At 45.7% G+C, this 18,811-nt stretch overlaps 1 protein-coding gene across 2 annotated transcripts in view; it reads right to left on the reverse strand.

Annotated features, from left to right (window-relative positions):
• Nucleotides 1–18,811, reverse strand: part of slc35a5 (solute carrier family 35 member A5) — a 46,161-nt gene that overhangs the window by 2,767 nt on the left and 24,583 nt on the right. For both annotated transcript variants that reach the window (XM_084311643.1, XM_084311642.1), the window contains 5 exons: nt 16,077–16,144; nt 8,012–8,200; nt 4,563–4,763; nt 3,407–3,534; nt 1,733–2,001 (listed from right to left, as the gene is read on the reverse strand). In XM_084311643.1, the coding sequence (XP_084167769.1) occupies nt 1,733–2,001; nt 3,407–3,534; nt 4,563–4,763; nt 8,012–8,200; nt 16,077–16,144 (855 nt within the window). The remainder of the gene's footprint in view (nt 1–1,732; nt 2,002–3,406; nt 3,535–4,562; nt 4,764–8,011; nt 8,201–16,076; nt 16,145–18,811) is intronic.

The following is an 18,811-nucleotide window of genomic DNA, read 5'->3' on the forward strand; positions in this document are numbered from 1 at the left end:
CTATATAAAGTAAACCATATACCATTTCACACGTCAGCTTCTGCAGGTTGGGACAATGTGCCACCTATAGTAATGTCCACAGTAGGAAGCACCTGTCTCCCACGTCCTCACAAAGCCTCCCATAGAGAGAAGTTCCATCTGATAACCACCTCTTCGCAAACTAATGGATTACACTGACCCATCGGTAATTGGGTTATCTGAGGCAAGGCAGCTCACAGGTCTAAATAATCGCATTGCAGGGAAATGGATTCTTCCTCCCTGCATTAAAGTAATAACGTTACACAGGATGACAAGTCCCACACAGAGCTGTGTGAGGTGCGGTGTGTGTGTGTGGGGCAGTGAGGCGTGGTGTGTGTGTGTGGGGCAGTGAGGCGCGGGGTGTGTCTGTGTGGCAGTGAGGCGGTGTGTGTGTGGGGCAGTGAGGCGGTGTGTGTGTGGGGCAGTGAGGCGTGGTGTGTGTGTGTCTGTGTGGCAGTGAGGCGGTATGCGTCTGTGTGGGGCAGTGAGGCACGGTGTGTGTGTCTGTGTGGGGCAGTGAGGCGCGGTGTGTGTGTGTCTGTGTGGTGTGGTGTGTGTGTGTGTCTGGTGTGTGTCCTCGTTTTCCTTAGTGGGGTCCCCACAAGTGATGAAAACAAGATTCTGTTTAGTCATTGTGGGGACAGTGGCTGGATCCCACAAGGTAAAGAAGCTATTTCAGCGTTAGGGGGGTAAGGTTTAGGGTTAGGTTTAGGAGTTATGCCTAATTCATACCGAGACGTCAAAGTGGTTGTGAAGGTTGTGGCGAGCCTGCCGAGCTCCCGCAAGCCTACCGGCGACGCCCACACGCAGCCGGCCGAGAATGTCGACATGGACACGAGCCGACGTGGACAGCGCAGAGCTGTGATTGGCCGCTTCCCTGGGCCGAGCCCGACGTATTTACCATTTATCATCTCGGGAGCTCGGTCGGAGCGTTCCACTATCGATCGTGATTAGGGATGTCCCGATCACATTTTTGTGATTTTGAGTATCTACCGATACCGATCGTTCCCGATCCGATCAAAAAAAGAAAAATTTATTTATATATATATATATATATATATATATATATATATATATATATATATATATATATATATACATATATATATATATTTTTTCATCCCAATTTCTCACATTACATTCACCCTGAATGTTCATTCAAGCGAGGCATTGCAATCCTTGACATAAATCATTTGACGTTTGTTTTGGCAAAATTCTTCTGCTCTGTGTGACAATAAATAAATGAATGATGATATGCAATTTAAAACTAAGGCCTCAGTATGAGTTTAAGACGAGTTTAAGAAAAAAAAGTAAATTTTTTTTTTTTTTTTTAAATGTGCCGATCCCGATCTTCGGAAAATCACGTGATCGGCGCCGATCACGTTATCAGATCGGGACATCCCTAATCGTGATTAACTACATTACAAACATGGACCAAATCGAAAAAAGAAATGGCCATTTGTACGACACTTACGCAACATGGCCACCTAGTGGTTCGGCGGTGCACTGCAACCCAAACGTTGAACTGACTGTGGAAGTATGTTGCGCACTAAATATCGGTGACAGCCGACGTTGAAACGTAACTCGGCCGTTAGGCTTAGGCATGTAGCTGTTACGGTTAAGTTTAGGGTGCGAAGTTAGGGAATGAGTGTAAGTCTATGGAATGTCCCCACAACACGTGAAAACATGGCTGTGTGTGTGTGTGTGTCCTCACCCCTCGGGACCTCTCGAACACCTCTCCGTTGATGACGCGCAGCTTCTCCTGCTGCAGCAGGTACTCGGGGTCCTTGGGCTGGCTGGAGCTGTAGATGAAGATGACCAGCAGCACGACGGGAGCCTGCAGGAAGAAGTCCAGCGAGGGGCGGAAGTGGAACAGGTAGAGGGAGAGGGCGGTGACCAGCACCGTGGTGATCTGCCCCGTCAGCACGTGGAACATGTTGTCCCGGAACTTGAGGATGAAGGCCACCGACAGCCCCAGGGCAGCTGGATGGGAGTTTGGAGACAAGGGGACCCGGTTAGCTAGCGGGCTAAACTGAGCGACGTGCGTTAGCAACGCTACGCGACATTAGTAACGTTAGCTAGCTGGCTAATCTGAGCAACGTGCATTAGCAATGTTACGCAACAGTAGTAACGTTAGCTAGCGGGCTAATCTGAGCAACGTACGTTAGCAACGTTATGCAACATTAGTAACGTTAGCTAGCAGGATAATCTGAGCAATGTATTTAGCAGCGTTACGCAACATTAGTAACGTTAGTTTTTTTTGTGTTGGTCTGATGTGTGTTTAGTAACTTATTACACTGAGTTTCTCCAGGCCTCTCTTGGTAGAGCCTGAGGTGTGGGTTTAGTAACTTATTACACTGAGTTTCCCCAGACCTCTCTTGGTAGAGCCTGAGGTGTGGGTTTAGTAACTTATTACACTGAGTTTCTCCAGACCTCTCTTGGTAGAGCCTGAGGTGTGGGTTTAGTAACTTATTACACTGAGTTTCTCCAGACCTCTCTTGGTAGAGCCTGAGGTGTGGGTTTAGTAACTTATTACACTGAGTTTCACCAGACCTCTCTTGGTAGAGCCTGAGGTGTGGGTTTAGTAACTTATTACACTGAGTTTCTCCAGACCTCTCTTGGTAGAGCCTGAGGTGTGGGTTTAGTAACTTATTACACTGAGTTTCTCCAGGCCTCTCTTGGTAGAGCCTGAGGTGTGGGTTTAGTAACTTATTACACTGAGTTTCTCCAGACCTCTCTTGGTAGAGCCTGAGGTGTGGGTTTAGTAACTTATTACACTGAGTTTCTCCAGACCTCTCTTGGTAGAGCCTGAGGTGTGGGTTTAGTAACTTATTACACTGAGTTTCTCCAGACCTCTCTTGGTAGAGCCTGAGGTGTGGGTTTAGTAACTTATTACACTGAGTTTCTCCAGGCCTCTCTTGGTAGAGCCTGAGGTGTGGGTTTAGTAACTTATTACACTGAGTTTCTCCAGACCTCTCTTGGTAGAGCCTGAGGTGTGGGTTTAGTAACTTATTACACTGAGTTTCTCCAGGCCTCTCTTGGTAGAGCCTGAGGTGTGGGTTTAGTAACTTATTACACTGAGTTTCTCCAGACCTCTCTTGGTAGAGCCTGAGGTGTGGGTTTAGTAACTTATTACACTGAGTTTCCCCAGACCTCTCTTGGTAGAGCCTGAGGTGTAGCCAGTGGTAGCAACCCCTCCTCTATACCCACTGAAATCCAACCCACACATTAAACCAATACAAAAGATTTAAACAAAGCACAATAGCAAGAGGGGCTCTTTTGCCTCATAGATATGATCCGGAAATTCTTTCCACTCTGTCGTTTTTATTTTGTCCCGATCCCCCCGCCCCCCTCTAAGGCCTAAACACATGAAGTGTGGTGCTCTCACCGGTGACCACCACCAGGCCGAGGGAGTAGACGTTGTGTCCGTGGAAGAGGCCACAGTGCTGGGTGAGGCCCCGCGCCTCCCTGCCCAGCCCCAGGGTCAGAGCGTTGAACACCAGGCCGAAGGCGTACCTGGAGCGACACGCGAGATGATTTACATCAGAGGAGCAGAACACACCAGAAGCCAAGGTCAGGGTCACGGTCAGGATGGTCACTGGTTTACTGTGGTTTAATAGTATTTTTATGTTTGTTTATTTACTTAAGCTTTATTTTAACAAGGTTATTCCCAGTGGGATCCATGAACAGGGTGCAAGAGAGACCTGGCCAAAAGGGTCATGTGTTAAGAGTTACAGACATGACAGCAAAAATAATAGGAGCATGAGAAATTGTGTCATCATTGTCTGTGAGTATGTGTATGTGTGAGTATGTGTACTGTATGTATGTGTGTGTGTGAGTATGTGTATGTGTGAGTATGTGTATGTATGTGTGAGTATGTGTATGTGTGAGTATGTGTGAGTATGTGTATGTGTGAGTATGTGTGAGTGTGTGAGTATGTGTATGTGTGAGTGTGTGTATGTGTGAGTATGTGTGAGTGTGTGAGTATGTGTATGTGTGAGTGTGTGTGAGTATGTGTATGTGTGAGTATGTGTATGTGTGAGTATGTGTGAGTGTGTAAGTATGTGTATATGTGAGTATGTGTGAGTATGTGTATGTGTGAGTATGTGTATGTGTGAGTATGTGTGAGTATGTGTGAGTATGTGTGAGTATGTGTATGTGTGAGTATGTGTATGTGTGAGTAAGTGTATGTATGTGTGAGTATGTGTATGTGTGAGTATGTGTGTGTGTGTGTATGTGTGAGAATGTGTGAGTATGTGTATGTGTGTGTATGTGTGAGTATGTGTATGTGTGAGTATGTGTATGTGTGTGAGTATGTGTATGTGTGAGTATGTGTATGTGTGAGTATGTGTATGTGTGAGTATGTGTATGTGTGTGAGTATGTGTATGTGTGAGTATGTATATGTGTGTGAGTATGTGTATGTGTGAGTGTGATTATGTGTGTGTGTGTGTGTGTGTGTGTGTGTGTGTGTGTGTGTGTGTGTGTGTGTGTGTGTGTGTGTGTGTGTGTGTGTGTGTGTGCATGCGTGTGTGTGTGGTCCTACAGTTTGCTGTTCTGTATGAAGATGCTCTCTGTGAGCTGGTCTCCCTCCTTGAAGATCTTCTCGCTGTAGATGTTGGCCATGGAGGAGATGAAGCACTGCAGGAAGAGCAGCACGTGGCCCACGCCCAGCGAGCGCAGACGCCCCACCACCCTGTCCCTCCAGGCCTGACCTGGCAGGGAGGACACCCACCACTCACTGGCACTGAGGAGCAGGAGGAGGGGGAGGGGGAGGAGGAAGAGGAGGAGGAGCAGGAGGAGGAGAAGCAAGATGAGGAAGAGGAGCAGGAGGAGGAGGAAGAGGAGCAGGAGGAGCAGGGGGAGGAGGAGCAGGAGGAGCAAGGGGAAGAGGAGCAAGAGGAGGAGGAGGAGCAGGAGGAGGAGGAAGAGGAGACATGTTGAATTCATGAATGACTGAATGAGTACTATCCAAATAAATCCTCACTGATTACTTAGGGATTGCTCGAAGTTCTCTGTGATATATATATATATATATATATATATATCCATATCTTTCTGAATATACCTGCTCTACTTTATATATCTGTCAAACATATTTTCATTGTACTGTACCTGTGCTGTATAATGACAATGCATTTTAATCTAATCTAATCAATGAATCCATACATTGCATAATTTTTTTTAAAAGGTTTATTAGGGTACTACAAATTAAATGATGTGCCTTCTAAAAAAAACATAGATGGCACACAATTTAATTTATTATAATATATGTTGAGAAAACCCACAAGGGCGCTTTGCATCGAAATCATCACACAAGGGCTCTGTGAAAAGAAGAGATGCCACATCATCCCATTGTTCTAACTGAGACGTACAGTAGATGATAGTAGTTTCTGGGGCAGGAGAGCTAGTGAATCCAAGGGGTGGTAATTATGATAAACATCTACACCAGGGAGAAATGGACACATATCTTAAATACCACTTCCCCACATGGTCTTAAAGGGGCATGACAGGGACATTTACCAACTCTCTCTCTCTCAGTCTCTTTCTTTCTTTCTTTCTTTCTTTCTTTCTTTCTTTCTTTCTTTCTTTCTTTCTTTCTTTCTTTCTTTCTTTCTCTTTCTTTCTTTCTTTCTTTCTTTCTCTTTCTTCTGTCTATAGCCTTCACTGCACTCATGCCCCCCCCCCTCTCTCTCTGCCTCTCTTTCTATCCCACACGCACACAAACACACTTAATCCACATAGCCTTCACATCCCACACACACACACACACACACACACACACACACACCTCAGTCTGTATATCAAGGTACCACTTAGTTTTGTCTACTCTCCTGTATAAATACTTTGTTAGCTCGCCATCCTACAGCTATAGGGGCCATTGCTGTAACCTGGTTATCTCCATGTTGCAACATGTCATCCTACATAAATCTAGGCTATAGGGGCCATTGCTGTAACCCGGGTCTCTCTGTGTTGCAATGTGGCATTCTGTCAGTAAACTCTATCCTTAATTAAAGACTCTGTAAATACTCTGGTCAAAATTAAATAACACTCTGCCCCAGAGTGCAAAAGCGCCAAAGAAATACATTTGAAAAACTAAAAAGTAACGTCTCTTTCCAGAAACCATGACCCGGTTACTCGGGATAAACCACAGACCTTGTTGTGAGCAGTTTCCTGTAGGAACTATTTTCTACCGAAGTACACCCCCATAATAACGTGTGGGATTGTAGGGCCAGACTTGAAGAAGTCCTCCAGGCAAAATGCGCTGTTTGATAGTGTTTCCATAAGGTATCTTCAAGCCATTCCTGTACCTTCTATGTTTTGTGGAACTCTAAGCCTGTAAAATACCCTAATTGACCATATTCAGAGGGTGGCCATTTTGCTCTTATGTCATGCTCAGGTTGGAATTCTATAGATAAATCCATACATTTTTAAGGAAAGCACATGCTTGAGGTAAAACAACACACACCTTCTTCTGAGTGCTTATATGGAAAGATCATTTGAAAAGAGTACAGTATATACTTAATTCTTTTGCCTCAATCGTGTGCTTTCCTTGAAAAAAGAATGGATTTCAAAGAATTAGTCGCCGTCGACTAAAGACGCACTTCTTCAACCATTATCTGAAATAAAAAAAATTTAAATAAAAAGATCAAACCCTACATTGATTAACTAACCTTACTGTCATGCACTTGTCCTAATTAGTGCTGTCAGGCTATTAAAAAAAGGTACAAGGGTGTCCTGATGTCGAACGCACGCTTCCTCCGAGACGTGCGCCGTCAAGCCAGTGACACTTTTCACTTGGCAGCGAGGACTCTCATTGGTGAAGTGTAACACGTGGGAGGGCACGCTATCTCCACCAAGTCCTGCCCCGCTTAGCAAGCGCAGAGCCCTGACCTGTAGGCGTCGCTGTCCACAACGCCAGATTCCCACCCCCTAATACTGCCAATTGTATTAGTATGAACGGCCAGCCAAGCTGGTAGCAACGCCGAGAGCTGGGCTCGAACCCAGCGTCTCCTGCATTGGTGACGAGCGCAATCTCCGCTACGCCACCTGACCGCCCTTAATTAATCGCATTTTAATCGCATAACCATTTTAGGCCTGATATTTTATATTCTATAATCATATTTCAAATTGCATGTGTCCGGATGGCAGAATTCAGTACTGTATCTACAAAACATTCTGTTTAATCATCTTCCCTTTATTCATTTGCTTCGATTTTTCAGGTCTGGTCAATTTTAGCATGGTGTTATTCACAGTCAATTTTTTATTTTTTTTATTGCTATCCTCATTTGGTTCATTACAATTTACTCAAGCCTAGTAACAGACAGTATTTCTGACACTGGGAATACATTCCCTGAGATCCATAGATTCAGATACCAAGAACATGCAAATGGACCATTTAAAAAAAAAAGTCTATAAATGTACTCTACGTTTGTACGTCTTAATGGAATGAATGAGATAATTTTTTTTTAAGATTTAATAAAAAATTTATAATAATAATAATAATTTGTAATTAATTTTGAGTTAATTTTCATAACGCGATCTTGCTGTGTAATTAATTAATCTAATTAACGCGATAAACTGACAGCCCTAGTCCTAATATACTAACCTACACTGTAGCACTCAACACTTTGATGGACATTGTTACTCAGCTGATAGAGTTGTGCCCTTCCTAATGACTTGTCGTACAGAACTTGTAAGTCGCTTTGGATAAAAGCGTCAGCTAAATGTAAATGTAAATTAGTACATCCTATGAGTACTGTACATCCCATGAGTACATCCTATGAGTACATCCTATGAGTACATCCCATGAGTACATCCTATGAGTACCTCCTATGAGTACAACCTATGAGTACAACCTATGAGTACCTCCTATGAGTACCGCCTATGAGTACATCCTATGAGTACAAAATAAAAAATAAATAAAAAATGGGGGGAAATGTCCCTTATCCTTACATTAATTAATTTCTTTCATTCATTCATAGAGAGCGCTACCTGCTGTTCCTCATCTGCTCCAGCAGTTCAGTGTAGAGGAGGCAGGAGTTGGAGGGGGGTGAGAGGGGCCTAGAGTGGAGGCCTGGTACGGCCATAGCCTGCTGGCTGCCCCCAGACCCCGTTGTCAGGGAGACGATGGTTAGGAAGAGGATGACCAGCGCCGCCCACTGGACCCAAGCCAGGCGCCTCCTGGTGGAAGGAACGAAAAACACAAGAGGGGTTTTCTAATAAAGATCGACACACATATCCAATGTAAAAAATATATATTAAATGGATGAAAATGTACATATTAGTACATATTGTGAGATCCGACTTGTTTTTCATATGTGTATAATATAATGTAAATATCTGTAGATAACAGCAGACATCTACTCTGACGGATCTATAGATCTTAAAAGATGAGACAGCCAGTGTGTGTTTCCAAGTTAGATGGTGGGAGAGCCACAGAGCAGGGTGTGAGTGATAGAGCCAAGGTCATCGGCCGAGGTGTTAAAGGCCAACCTCCACGTTGTATTTTTGTTCAATAAACAATGTGGACTAGGCCAACGGTGACTTTCATGAAGAAGGGAAAAAAAAGTATTGAAATTGACCCAGTTTTAGCGTTTTTATCAAACATTTTGTCTGCCCAACACAATCACCACGCACGTGGATATTTTAATCAATGGTTCATAACGTGCGTGTGTAATCGAAATGATCTCGTCAAAGCAGGTGCAGGGCACCAGGGGGCTCACCAGGGGGCGCTGAGAGTCACACACAGCTAGTGGCAGGCACTGCAGGCAGAGAGCCTTGCTACCATAGATATATGCTTGCTACTACTAGCCGAATGAAAATGTATCTGTTTCACCTAACACTATTGCTCCGTGATTATAGCCATCCATCTATAAAGCTAACCACTATTTGTAAAAGCCACAACCACGTTACCATATTTGTAATAATGTAAATCATTGTGTCATTGTACACATATTGTGTTTATAACGTTAGTAGCTAACATAGCTTAGCTTGGTAGCTATTGTGCTAACAACATATCCCGACATCCGGCTCGCTGGCCGGCATGAACGGCCGACCCAAAATGGTTCTCTCCTCTCTGTGCACCCCGTCCCCGCAGGTGCCCTGCCGGGGGGCCCGTGGACGCGGCGGCGGCGGCCGTGTGGTGCTCGAGCCCGTAAAGGCTAGTGGTACACGATAGCTATGGGCTAACTAGCGCTGCAGGCTCGGGCGCCCTGCGGCCGCCGCTGTTGTCGCGTCCACGGGCTCCTCCGCGGGACACCCGCGGGGACGGGGGCACACAAAGAGGAGAGAACCACCCGCAGGGACGGCGGGCTATAGGCTAACGTCAGTGTAGTGGTCCCGACTGTAGCAGGGACGGCAGAGCTATAGGCTAACTGTGATGCACCGAGTGGGCCACCATTGATCTAGTACTATGACCCGGACGGACATAAGGCATACGTTTCCTGAAGTGACGTCACGGCCGTGCTAGCGTCTGATAAGCTTTTAGATTCGGCTCATTAATATGCACCTGTAGTGACGTCGGCGTTTGATAAGCTTTTTTGATTCGCGCGTGCATGTTATTCGTGCATGGACCTTTTTAACTCTTTCGGATTGGCATTTCCGGTGTCAAATGGAAAAAAATAAATAATGAAATTATATACCAATGATGTAAACTACCCATAATTGATCAGTAGGGTTTAACCTGGATGTTGGGCTTTAATATCAACAGAGATAGCAGGCCGCTGGTAGGGGAAGATTTGTGTCAGAGGTGTCACTATAGTAACAGTTAACACATCCAGCGCCGGAAACGCTTTCCAGCGTTATTGCCCGCCATGCGTTGTCTGCCAAGATCGCTGTACAGCGTTTTTTAGATCAATATTTCATTTTTTTCGCCATGGCATTCATATTTCATCCAGCCTACCCCTGATGCCCTAGCGGCCTAGCTGGACCCTAGATGTGACTGCAATGGCTCAATACCGCCGCCAGTGCCATCGGTGCATCGATGAAATTCCTCCGGCAGTCACATCTCGCTACGGGACTCCTGACAGACACTATAGTACATATGGATCACTTTCTAAAATTAATAATCTATATGATTTCGGTGTTTATTGCGCCAGTCTCATTGGCCCACGGTAAGGGAAATATAACGTTATTTTCAGCTTGATTGTTTATTCATTTCACTGCAAACCATCTGATCAATATATCACCCATACTACATAAAGCCGTTACTGATGATCAAGGAATTATAAACGACCCCCCCCCCCCTTTCCTTCACGCATGATGAAGCATAATGTATACCGATCATATACATTTGAATCTTTTAATATAGCGTGTATGGGAAAGAAACGGCAATCGATAATCTATCATATGCGTTTGGGCCTATAACTAGCGTTTTTTTGGAATTACAGCAGAAAAGATTAAAAACACACTTATATTCTCGAAGGTATTAACACAACAATGTATGAATGAAAAAGTATAACGTTCCCACATCCTGAACGATAGATAATCGATGTTGAATGGGCCATAGTAATGTCAATATAGCAATACAATTTAAAAAGTTATAGCCCTGCAAAGAAGGTAAACATCTCCATAGGCTTTTAACGGTGGCAGAGAGGGGTATGAGATGGGCACAATGACCAGCGGTCAATGCGTTAAGAGAGATAGCCGTTGCTATGGCTAACAGCCGTTGCTAGGGAAATACACTCCATAGCTGGGGGTTCTTCCGAGTTGAGTCAGACTAGGACGCGAAGCTGACACGTAGGGACGTTGAGAGAGAGAGACAGCAGAGATCCCTTTTCACCCTCCGATAGCCGGAGGGTGGGGAATGCCACGAGATCGCTAGCTTCGGCTAACAGGGAAGGCTTTTGGCTAACCACTAGGCCTCAACCATCTTCGAACTGATAGCAGGAGAGACCGGTAGAATTAAGGAATTCAATAGACCTTCAAAGACCTTTCAGAACTGTTTTCCATCTGGTACAGAGGCTATGTTTATAGAATAAACATCAACATCAAGGAAAGGGATCATGTTTTCAGTGTGTCGTTTTCTTTTGAGTCGGATGCATTACCGGGGAATAAGAGGGTGCCAGCCACTACGAGGAGTAAGGTATAAACAACACAACGCAGACATCACAGGAAACAGAGAGATTACTGGCCGAGAACCCGATTATCCAACAAACTGTATATGTATATTAGTACATATTAATACTACAACTCTGTACATACATACTGAGTAAGTAATAATTACATTTGCATTGTACTGTACTTGTGCTGTATAATGACAATACATTTCAATCTAATCTAATCTAATATGATATAATCTAATATATTTCAATAACCCAAAGATTTGGGACATGATGGTCGAATTATGAAGTCATCATACAGGTGTTTTGTGGTTGTGAGCAAATCATTTGCCTCCAACACAAATAGATTGTAAGTGTGTTTGAAACAAAACAAAAGTTATCCACCATCAGACACACACACACACTACTGTATTTGTCAGGATTGGGGGGGGGGGTGTAGGACACACGCATACGCACACAAAAACTGGGATTTGTTTCAACATCTCAGCATGTGTGTTCTGTTGTTCTGTGAAAGTGCAAAGAATAATGCTCATGAGAGCCTAACATGGTTCCCTGTGCATTAATAGCACATCCATGTGCTGATATTTGGGAACCAAGCGCAAGGGCATCTGCTGTGTCCTGTGATGGCTTGTCCATTCTGTCAGGATTGGGGGAGGGGGCAGTGGCGTAACTCTCTCTCAATGTGTGCCGGGGACAGATTTGGGGGCGTGGCGAGTGACGTCGATGAGGGGGGGTTACCCCCCCCCCCCTCTGCGTCTCTACATTTCGTAGCCGCATTTCTGCAGACCCCTCTCTGATTGGTTGAACTCTATTTCTGCAGACCCCTCTCTGATTGGTTGAGCGTGCGCATGCGCATGAGCCGCGACAAGCTCCTCCAGAAACTCCTCCAGAAACTCCGTTAAGCTCCAGAGAGAGAGGCTGAAAACCCACAGTTCTTGCCCGACGGATGGGAGCGAATCCCGGATCCGAGGTTTCTGATGACTACCCCCAAAACACGGAGGTCGCGAACGCAATTTATACGCATGGAAGTATTGATTACGCCATAACGAATCATTAAAAAAATATACCGTTAACTGGAATATGTTGTGTGTGCCTTTCTGAATATGATTTGGGAGGGTTATAATAGAAGAAAGACAGTGTAAACAATATAACGTTATGTGAATAAACCGCGAAATAATAACTAATTCCTTGGTCAATAGAAGTCTCTGTGATACTTTCTGAATATGATTTGGGAGGGTTATAATAGAAGAAAGACAGTGTAAACAATATAACGTTATGTGAATAAACCGCGAAATAATAACTAATTCCTTGGTCAATAGAAGTCTCTGTGATACTTTCTGAATATGATTTGGGAGGGTTATAATAGAAGAAAGACAGTGTAAACAATATGTTTGACGTATTTTAACACACACCTCGGCTGACGACCCGAGCTATTATTATGCAAAGACAAGTACTTTAGCGAGTGGGTACTTGGCCCGTGCAGGGCAAGAATGTGACCCCCATCTACTGCTCTTTGCATAATAATAGGACAGGTAGTCAGACTCAGCTCTTTGGATGGTAAAACGTGGGGGGGACACTTTCCGATGTCCCCGGCGTCAGTTACGCCCCTGGGAGGGGGTGTAGGGCAGACAGTGACACACACAAAAATGGGAATCTTAAAGTTACCCCAGAGGGGTAACCACTGGAATCTAGGGCTGTCTTAAATACTTCAAAGCTTCGTTCGATGGCACAAGCTTCGAACATTAAAGGTGCTATGCATTATAAATGTCATTTTTCAGTCTCTAGCATTGTATTATAGTAATAGGAGTTCGTATCAATGTGTTTTTGGGCCTAAATACTATATTGGCGAATTCCTCAGCTACAGCCCATCCCCTCTTTGCCTCTAGTAAATCAGGTCATGTTGATTTGACGACCTGGTGCACGTCACAGGGCGCTGTTTATAGCGCACGGTGATGTGATTGGCTCTGTGGTTTTAGTAATGCCCGCCTCCATTCTTGCTACCTGCAGGGTGGAAGGCTTGTCCAGAAGATCACTAATCAGCTGAAGCCTGATGCGGTTCCCTCGGTCTTCGACAGACAGACCGGCGTTAGCTCTCGGGACTCGGGAGCGATCGCTAGCTACTTAGCACCAGCCGGGGCCGGCGTTAGCAACCGGGAGCGTCGTTGAGCATTCAGCCTGCTGGCTACCTAGATCCACTTCAACCAGCGTCGCGGAGCATTCAGCCTGCTGGCTACACAGCTTGTCGGTGTGCTAATAGCCTCTGCAAGCTAACGGTAGCTGGCTCCAGGCTATTAGCACATCGACAAGCTGCTGGAGCTCCCGACGCTCGGCTGGTTGAAGTGGATCTAGGTAGCCAGCAGGCTGAATGCTCCGCGACGCTCCCGGTTGCTATCATGTGCAGGTCCTCTTCTCAGACCTGTGTGGCAAAGCACTGCACACGCATCATGCAAGCTACACATCGCTGCATGTTGATCAATGGTGGCCCACTCGGTGCATCACAGTGGGCTACTATTGTGCTAACAACAACCGCGGTGTCCGGCTTGTCGGCCGGCATGAGTGCTCGATTTGGGGTGGTTCTCTCCTCCTTGTGTGCCCCCGTTCTCGCGGGTGTCCTGCCGGGGAGCTTGTGGACGCGACAACAGCGGCGGCCGTAGCGTTAGTTAGCTCATAGCTATTGTGTACCACTAGCGTTACGGCGGGCTCGAGCACCCTACGGCTGCCGCCGTTGTCGCGTCCATGGGCTCCCCGGCAGGGTACCCGTGGGGACGGGGGTGTACAGAGAGGAGAGAACCATTTTGTGTCGGGCGTGCATGCCGGCCAGCGAGCCGGACGTCGGGATATGTTGTTAGCACAATAGCTACCAAGCTAAGCTATGTTAGCTTCTAACGGTGTATACACAATATGTACAACGACACAATGATTTACATTATTACAAATATGGTAACGTGGTTGTGGCTTTTACAAATAGTGGTAACATATATATAGATAGACAGTACTGCTACATCTCTATATTTATGACATAGCATATTTGTATGTAACCTGAAACCTAATCTCTGACGGGGAGATGGGCGGAGCTATTTGGTGGGTGGCTGTCACTCAAAGCATTCTGCTAGTATGGTTGGAGCCAAGCCAATAATAGCCTGCTTTCATGAGGCTGAAAAATGCTGGTTTTGAGTACAAGATTAGAAATATAAAACAATGATTATTTTTGGAATAAAAATTACAGATGTGTTACATAGACTCACAGGAAGTGTGTAAAGTTGCCCAAATAGTGCTAGGAATAGCAGTGCATAACCCCTTTAAAAAAAAAAATCGAAGTTAAAAAAAATAAATAAATAAAAATTCAATTTTTTTTCACAAATACTTTTACTTCGATTTGTGTGTGTGTGTGTGTGTGTGTGTGTGTGTGTGTGTGTGTGTGTGCATATATGGGGCCATTGGGTGGGGCCGGGGGACAAATACACTGGAGGAAAGTAACCCAGCTCAGCACTGCCCAAATTATATCATCACTATTGCCTGTTTGAAGGATATCATCCTCAAACACATATACACCTACATGCCTTGTAGAATTCCACACATAAGAAAGAAAGATACTGGGATGAATAAACAAAATGGGAAATAAAATGTAGAAATGCATGCAATACATAAATAAATATGAATCTCCATATATGAAATAGAACATTTAGATAAGGTGCTACTGAGATGTTTTGGCGAGTTCTTTGTTTTTTTGTGGAAGTAGCCCTTCTTAAAAATGCATGAACATTCACTGATAATTGGTCTGTAGTGGAGTCTACAAGGTCTACATTGCCGGACCGACCATGTAGAATCCGGACCTTGTAGACTGACATAATTCTGTGCATAGTTTAGTCTACACAGGCCATATTTCAAATAATCAAAATCTTACTTCATTCATTCATCTTAAACATTCTTGATTTGGGGGATTGGTAGTTCCCATGAAATCTGAAGTTGTTCAAACGACAACAGCGATCCACCTTGAATTAAATCACACAGCCGAGTGAAACCTTGTTGGCTGCGTCACAGTCACGAAAGGGGCTACTTAATTCATTAATCCAATCCACATTATTTATAGAGCACATTTAAAAACAACAAAGTTTACCAAAGTGCTGTACAAGTCCCACAACATAAGATAAAAAAAATAAAAATAAAATTATATTTTAAATTTTTCGAAGCTTCGAATTAAAATCGAAGCTCGGCCCCGAAGCTTCGATTGCCAAAAAAAGCTTCAAAGGTCAGCCCTACTGGAATCGCTGAGTGGTGAGAGAGGGTGGGGGAAAACACAAGAATAAAATAAATACAAATAAAAGCTGTAGGAAACACAAAACACCAGTATAAAATAACTGGGGAAAACCCCAAAGTAACCACCACTGCCTAGCAGTTGAAAACAACAACAAAAACCAACAGCACTAAAGACAGAGAAAACCCTAGAAGCGTAAATGGTAAATGGCTGCATTTATATAGCGCTTTTATCCAAAGCGCTTTACAATTTGTTCCTCACATTTTACCCATTCACTCACACATTCACACACCGACGGCAAAGGCAACCTACTCATCGGGAGCAATTAGGGGTTAAGTGACTTGCTCAAGGACACTTCGACACACTTCCCGGGAGGAGCGGGAATCGAACTGGGAACCCCCGGATTACCAGACGACTGCTCTACCTCCTGAGTCACTGTCACCCCCTGCATGAGCTTGAGACACTCCTCTACTACTGAGGGAAAACATGAAATGGCCAAGCATCCGAACACAAGTCAACCAAGCCTATTTAAAGGCACTGCACACCTGACACCAATCAGGTGGCAATCAAGCCCACACACCTGCCAAAAATAACTGGTGTCTGGTGATTTACAGCTCACCAGAGAAAACCCTAAATACATCCAAAGCACACTAGAATAAACTAAAATAAAACCCACATAAACCGTAATCGATCACAATATTATCACAAACAGTAGAGAACATTATAGAGTTGAGTCACTTACTTCAGCACCAGTCTGAAGAGAATGGCTGTGGTCAGGATAACGAAGTTAGAGAATAACACTGCCATGGCCTGCAGAGGAGGAGAGGAGAGAGGAGAGAGGAGGAGGGGAGTAGAGGAGAGGGGAGGAGAGGAGTAGAGAGGAGAGGGGAGGAGGGGAGTAGAGGAGAGGAGGGGAGTAGAGAGGAGAGAGGAGAGGAGAGAGGAGAGGAGGTGTAGATAGGGGAGGAGAGAAGAGGAGAGGGGAGGAGAGAAGAGAAGAGGAGAGGTGTAGATAGGGGAGGAGAGAAGTAGAGATGAGAGGAGTGGAGAGGAGAGGTGTACAGAGGGGAGGAGAGAAGTAGAGGAGAGGAGTGGAGAGGAGAGGTGTACAGAGGGGAGGAGAGAAGAGAAGAGGAGAGGTGTAGAGAGGTGTAGAGAGGGGAGGAGTGGAGAGGAGAGGTGTACAAAGGGGAGGAGAGAAGAGAAGAGGAGAGGAGTGGAGAGGTGTACAGGGGGGAGGAGAGAAGAGGAGAGGAGTGGAGAGGTGTACAGGGGGGAGGAGAGAAGTAGAGAGGAGAGGAGTGGAGAGGAGAGGTGTACAGGGGGGAGGAGAGAAGTAGAGAGCAGGACAGGAGATGAGGAGTAGAGGAGAGGAGATGGGAATAGAGGGGAGGAGTAGAGAGGAGAAGAGGGGAGGAGAGGGGAGGAGTAGAGGAGAGGAGGGGAGTAGAGAGGAGAGAGGAGAGGAGAGAGGAGAGGAGGTGTAGATAGGGGAGGAGAGAAGAGGAGAGGGGAGGAGAGAAGAGAAGAGGAGAGGTGTAGATAGGGGAGGAGAGAAGTAGAGATGAGAGGAGTGGAGAGGAGAGGTGTACAGAGGGGAGGAGAGAAGTAGAGGAGAGGAGTGGAGAGGAGAGGTGTACAGAGGGGAGGAGAGAAGAGAAGAGGAGAGGTGTAGAGAGGTGTAGAGAGGGGAGGGGTGGAGAGGAGTGGAGAGGAGAGGTGTACAAAGGGGAGGAGAGAAGAGAAGAGGAGAGGAGTGGAGAGGTGTACAGGGGGGAGGAGAGAAGAGGAGAGGAGTGGAGAGGTGTACAGGGGGGAGGAGAGAAGTAGAGAGGAGAGGAGTGGAGAGGAGAGGTGTACAGGGGGGAGGAGAGAAGTAGAGAGCAGGACAGGAGATGAGGAGTAGAGGAGAGGAGATGGGAATAGAGGGGAGGAGTAGAGAGGAGAAGAGGGGAGGAGAGGGGAGGAGTAGAGGAGAGGAGGAGAGAGGGGAGGAGAGGAGTAGAGGAGAGGAGAAGAGAGGGGAGGAGAGGGGAAGAGAGGTGAGGAGAGGAGTAGAGGAGGAGAGGGGGAGAGAGGGGAGGAGAGGAGAGGAGTAGATTAGAAGGGAAGAGAGGGGAGGAGAAGAGAGGAGAGGGGAGAGGAGAGAGGAGTCATGGCTTGGATACAAAATCGCTGAAGATTGACAAGCGAGTCAAAACATACAGCAAGAAAATAGGTGGAGGCCTTTAGACAGAAGGCAGCTTTGTTCAAATTGACCTTCATGCCTTCCTTTCATAATGACTTCTTCTTCACCTCTCAAACTAAATTCTATGAAGGGAAAAGGTCACTTAAAAATGTCCCTCACTTCTTGTAAGCAAAACAAAAGAAACTGCTACATTTGCACTCTGGCTGGATGCCAAACTTCTTTTCGTTGTACTGTACTTGTGCTGTATGATGACAATACATTTGAAACTAATCTGATCTGAGGACAGATTGTGTTTTTTTTTTTTTTTTATCCACTTTTTCTCCCATTTTCTATATTTTCTCCCATCCCAATTTCGTATCATCCAATTCAACCCTCCCCTGTCACGAACGCTGTTTCTTGCCTCCCACAAGCCGGCTGCAATGTGGACTAAGTCATACATAGCACAAGTCCCCTCCGGTACTTGAGGTAACAGCAGTCGCATCTTTTCACCTGCGCAGCTCGATCTCTCAGTGGCGAGGAGTAACGCGTGGGAGGCTCACGCTGCCCCCGACACTTCCTGATTCTACTGCGCAGGCGCACCAACCGACCTGTAGGAGTCGCTGTCCACAACGCCTGATCCCCACCCATCAGTTTCCCACCCCCTAATACGGCCAATGTGTATTAGTACGGACGACCAGCTAAACTGAAAGCAAATGTGGAGCGCTGGGCTCGAACAGGCGAGCCCAGCGTCTCCAGATGTCATGGCGAGCGCCTTGCCCACTACGCCACGTAGCCGCCCCTAGATTGTGTTCTTTTGAGGAGCAGGGGTCTGTGCAGGCCGCATCTATGCCAAATACAACGCAGTTCGGTTTCCGGGTTCCTCTGATTGGCCACTAAGCCCACGTGAACGCGCGCAGCACGCCCCCTTTATCGCCCGCTGCCGCGCTGTGAAGCGGAAAAGCCAGCGAGGCGACGCGAGGCGGTGGTTTCAGCAGCAGCGGCCGTCTTCTTCCGAGGCGGCTCGTTCTTATAAATCCCTAATGTCATGTATGTTGTGTATGTCATAAATGTCGATATGAATTGAAAATGGGGGACCCTGATGTAAACAAGATGAAAGTCTTTCTCTGGTCTGCATCCCCTTAACAATTGTGTGTATTGCGCCGTACTGTATTGTACCCATTCTAAAGTTTTCATTCATTCATTCATTCATTCATTCATTCATTCATTCATTCATTCATTCATTCATTTCTCCCCCACTACTCCCAAAAGTAACACTAAATAGATAAAGTACAACAACGCCAGACTCAAGA

Source organism: Notolepis coatsorum, assembly GCF_963971535.1.
Source record: "Notolepis coatsorum genome assembly, chromosome: 3".
Lineage (NCBI taxonomy): Eukaryota > Metazoa > Chordata > Actinopteri > Aulopiformes > Paralepididae > Notolepis > Notolepis coatsorum.